Raw genomic sequence first — 5,000 nt, forward strand, 5'->3', positions numbered from 1 at the left:
GATTTCGAGGTCGAAACAAGCGCGAAATCCTAAATTGGATCTGTAACCGTGGTAACCACGCGTGAATGTGTTCAATATGGCGGCCTCTCGAGAAATGACATGTTTTCTACTCTTTGCCGAATTATGTGATGATAACGTGGATAATTTCCTAATCAGTGATTTGAATAATGACAAATAGGTATGACTAAATAGAAAATATGGCTGAACTAAAGTCCTAAGACGATACGATTGTTTCCGGGCAGAATTTGTGAAGCAATGTCGGTGTACAGCTCAAGTGCACTTAACTTGCAGGACAGCTTGTGAGTAATTAATGAGACAGCTTTTAAATAATTAATGAAATAATTAATGAGATTTGCCTAAATTTGTCAAAGATATAATTTGCCACAATTGTAAACCTAGTGTACTTACAAAATAAAGTTGCGTTCACAAACTCTACAGCAGAGTGCAGCTACAGAGACCCATTTTGAGTAGGAGTGTTATTATTGGCATTGTTCACTTTTTTACCCTGGATGACAAGGTAAGTCGCTTTATTTTCGTATATATCATCTTGTTGAAGGGACTTTAAGCCATTCTGCTCAAGTATCTCAATACCATCTTCGATCTCCTGGTCTGTTAGTTCGTAGAGGTTGGATATAAAACGGCCTCGCAGCATGCTGTACAGCTTGGATTTGGTCAAGGCGTATGTCAAATGCACCTCTAACTTCTCCACCTCGAAGTTAGCCTTTTCCAAAAGCCTGTAAGTTTCGTCGTGTCTAGAGGACGAGTAGCGTTTTGCTTGCGTTACACGAGAGAACATCTCGAAACCCGAATGACTTGTAAGGTTCCAAATTGAACAGATGCCACCTGAGCGGAGAGATCGCTCAATGTTCTTTAAAACAGACAGTGGCTCTTGAAGATGGTGGTAGGATTGAATAAACAAAACGCGGTCAAACCAGCCACAAAGTGAGGCGTCGTTGAAAAACTCTTCCCCGTCTCTTAACACAGGTAGGACACCTTTTCTCCCCTTCGCTTTCGCCAGCATTTCTGCGAATGGCTCCACACACAATATCGGATTCTGTAACTGCGCGAATTTGAACACCTCCTCTGCGAAACGACATGTCCCGCTTCCAACATCGACCATCACGTGATGTGGCTGGAGGTCTAACTTCTCTACCACACTTTGAAGCTGAGCGTCATGAATTTCCATGAAGTAGTCATCGTAATTGTCAGCAACGTTATTATAGTGACCTAGAAACAAGTAAGAAAATGGCAACGCATATTTCAGCCCTTAGCTGTTCCATATCTGAAATCTCTACAGCGTTCCAAGAGCCGACCATACATACCTCTTATTAACCGAGTTCGAGGTCCATACTGCAAGTTACTGACCGATTTTTTTTTTTTTTTTTCGTGGATTGATGGTCTAAGAGCGAAACAACATCGGGAAAAAACAAGGATCCGTAACTTCCAGTACGGACCGAGAAAACGAGGTTAGTAACATATTAAATATATATCTGTGGTAATCAGAAGCGCAGGAAAGTAAATTTGTTGAAGGCAAGCGGGAGATTCAATTGCCACAAATGATTGGCAGGCGTCAAAATCCGAAAAACGAATAAATTCTTTTCGCTTTTTGAAACCGTTGCCTCCAAAATTCAAACAGTTTTACATGTTGATTTAACAAGCGACAAAAAAAAAACAACAATAAAAAAATAAAATAAAAATAATAATAATAATAATAATAATAATAATAATAATAATTATTGATAGCTACTATAGAATGCTGCCCACTAAATTGGCCTATCATAGCGAGCGTACTATCTTAAGGATATAGTAAAGTATTCGAAACCTCTTTAAAGGCATAACACTGCATTCGTTTCCTGAAAGCACGTCTTCTCTTAAAGTGCCACTACGACCAAAAAATAAACTCTTACTTTGCTTTGAATTTCAAAACTAGGATAACTAAACACCAGGAGTTTTAAGACTTGGTTTAAAAAGGACACCTGTTTATTTTAAATGGAATTTTAATATTTAATGATCCGCCATTCCTAATTTTAAAATCTTGAGAGAGCTGGATCCAGGAGTAAAAGACTCAATAGTTTAAGAATGCAATGCGTGTGTACGCGGCTGAATTAGTAGTATGCAGTACGGGAATTTCAGGCTTTTAAACTCGTGTTTTGCATATATAATAAGCTGCATTTCCACGCTGAAACTCAAAGGTGGTGAGCAAATGACGTCACTTTTCCCTAGATCCAACCCTCTGAGGTCCAATCGGTCAGTTGTGAACATGAATAATGGCGGACCGTGGAATCGAAAACTTACACTCAAAGAAAACAGCCTTTGAATAAAAATCAAAGCTCAAAATTAAGCAAACACGCTTTCAAAATCCGAAGGAAAAAAAAGTGATTCTTTTAAATCACAGTAGCACTTTAACACAAGCTTTTTTCAAATAAGCGGGACGTCACCTAAAGCATCTTTGAGGGTTTGAGGGGGGTGGGGGAAGGGAGGCAGTGTGAACTTCAGTGTTAGCAGACTAATTTGGTTTGTTCACCCGGGTTGTATGTAGACTCCAACTAGTCTCCCATAAATCAGTGGTTGAGCATCAAAACAGGTTCGAAACCTTTTTCAAGGGCGCGAAATTTTTCCGAGTATTCCCGAGACATCTTCGTAATTTTTCCGAGTATTCTCGAGTCATCTTCGAGTCGTAGCCAGTAATTATTTGGACCCGAAAACATTAAAACACGGAAGGTTGAGTGCGCGCGTAAATTTGGTCACATTTGCTGAACTATTCCAGGGAGGGTTTTATGTCCAAATCCAGTCAATTTTAATTTGCAGTTTGTTCGCGTTTGGTAAGGTTTTAAAAATTAGTACTAGGCATAAATCTCCCCTAACTTAGTCTACCAGAGCAATCGGAATTTAGGGGGCTAATTTCGTGCAAGGAGAATCACAAAGCCCAGTCAACGAGCAGAATAAGGACAATGAGAAATATTTTATTCAGTTACACAAAATCGCATCCCTGCCTACCTTTTACGTCGTGCTGTCTTAAGACTAAAGGATCAGTCATGGCTTTCCAAACGTTATAAGGGACCTGAGGGAAAAAAAAAACAAAATATCGTAATATTAGATGACTTTTCATTAATTCTTGTTGATCTTCAAGTGCTGACAGCCAAGTGCGCACGTGTCACACAAAATGAAGCTGCGAGGCAAGAAAGCAGCCTTGGGGGCACCCTTGGAATAAAGTCATACAAGCGGTTTTTTAAGCATGCAGTCTCAACTTATTGATAAATAGGAAGATAGAGACTTTATTCACTATTATACATTGCACCCAATGGATGTAATACGTATAACTAGAAATACTTACAAGCCTAGATATAATGACACTAATAGTATAGTTATCGGAATCGCATGATTCCGAGTGCAATTTGGAATAAATAGGTTCGAGTAGGGCTCGTGCAATTTGTAGTCGTTCAAGAAATTTGCAAGTACTTATTTACTCCAGAGTGCACCAGAACAATCATGTTATTACTTATTAGTAATATACATGAAAATAGTTCGAGATGGTTAACTTAACAAAAGCAACACACGCGTATCACGCAATCACGGAAAAAAATTGCGCCACCAGCTGCAGGGTTCGTATTTGATTGGCTATTAATGCACAAAATTCACCGTTATTGCGCTAATTTCAACTTTCTGCCCCTATTATCTCTTTTCTTTTGTCCCATCGGCTTGAAATCAGGCAGTGGACAACGGATTTCTATATAGACAACAAATATCCAATAGTTTTGGCAAGTCTTCCTTTCAATTGTTTGCATTAAAGATTTGGGGATCTGTTCCCTTAAAATTCAAATCAGTGTCTTACATTACTTTTGGGAAAGACTGTTCAAACGCCTTCTCCAGAAAAGTCAAACTTGATGACTGCAGAAGCCCATGGGTAGTAGCCTACAACTTCATTGTACTCGTGGAACGGTGTTTTTACAGACAGGGAGTTACTTTTAGACTGATTTTCCCGCGAAACCGTAACTTTCCATCTCATCACAGTCTTGCACGAGAATTCACTACTCGGGGGATTGAGTCATTCGTGCAAGCCAATTCTTATTTAAGGTGATTCCCTAGAAATATAACTTGTCATAGATTTCTAGTGAAACTTCCTCACTGTTGTATCATGTCAAGGAGATGATTTAAATGTAATAAAAAACGGGGATCACTTTGCTCGTTGCCATGGTACGAGGCTGATAAATACGGCTATTTAAGCCACTTTGATAATTACAGCGCATCCCCGATGTTTGACAAATTTAGTTCGATCTTATTAATGCAATCCATGAGATCACGGGATGCCTGGTGTCATTCTATGGTTAGTTCACTTACGTACCTGAAATTTTTTATTTGAATAGCTTTGAGAATACTTATCACTCCAAAATTGATTTAACTTGAGTGTGGGCTGTTCAACTCGTAATGGCTCCTTCCGTACAATTTTATAAAATTGCCAAAAAACTGGCCATAGATTTTGGCTGATTTTCTTACTAATCCACGAAGACACCATTTTCAACAAAAAATCTGAAATAAAAAATGGGGGTCACCGAACTCGCTCAGGAGAAAATAGCCATTCATTGACGGATTAAGCTTGGCGTCAATAAAAACCCACCATTTTATCAATGTGCTCGCGCTACTGCGCGCGCCAACGCCGCAAGAGATCATGAGCAGTAGGGTTGCGCAATGCAAAACCAGAAAGAGTGAGACTGAAAGATTCACGGTAGTTTGTCCACGTTGTCGTCAAAACCTTAAATTTGGTCATTTCACGAGGGAGTTTTGACGAGTACGGGAGAGAAATATTCAAAAATACGTGCCGCACGTGCAGCACGATCATTTTGGTTCTTTTAACCAATAATATTACTGCTTTTTGGCGTTGTCGTTGCCGTAGCCGTCGTCGCTTCTTAAACTCCCTATTTATTTCACTACGGAGTTGACCAACTAGAAAGCTTCTACTTTGTCCACCGCTCACAATGAAAGCTGCCAAGCAAATTACACGA

The 5,000-nt window shown here is 39.4% G+C and overlaps 1 protein-coding gene across 4 annotated transcripts in view; it reads right to left on the reverse strand.

Moving 5' to 3' along the window:
* Positions 1-5,000, reverse strand: part of LOC138011805 (uncharacterized) — a 14,104-nt gene that overhangs the window by 1,586 nt on the left and 7,518 nt on the right. For 2 of the 4 annotated variants that reach the window (XM_068859010.1, XM_068859011.1), the window contains 3 exons: positions 4,343-4,527; positions 2,998-3,061; positions 1-1,227 (listed from right to left, as the gene is read on the reverse strand). The exon at positions 1-1,227 is cut by the window's left edge and continues 1,586 nt beyond it. In XM_068859010.1, coding sequence (XP_068715111.1) covers positions 449-1,227; positions 2,998-3,061; positions 4,343-4,513 — 1,014 coding nt within the window. In that variant the 5' untranslated portion in view covers positions 4,514-4,527 and the 3' untranslated portion in view covers positions 1-448. The remainder of the gene's footprint in view (positions 1,228-2,997; positions 3,062-4,342; positions 4,528-5,000) is intronic. The other 2 variants (XM_068859012.1, XM_068859013.1) reach the window with 1 other exon arrangement.

Source organism: Montipora foliosa, chromosome 7 (genome assembly GCF_036669935.1).
Source record: "Montipora foliosa isolate CH-2021 chromosome 7, ASM3666993v2, whole genome shotgun sequence".
Taxonomy (NCBI): Eukaryota; Metazoa; Cnidaria; class Anthozoa; order Scleractinia; family Acroporidae; genus Montipora; species Montipora foliosa.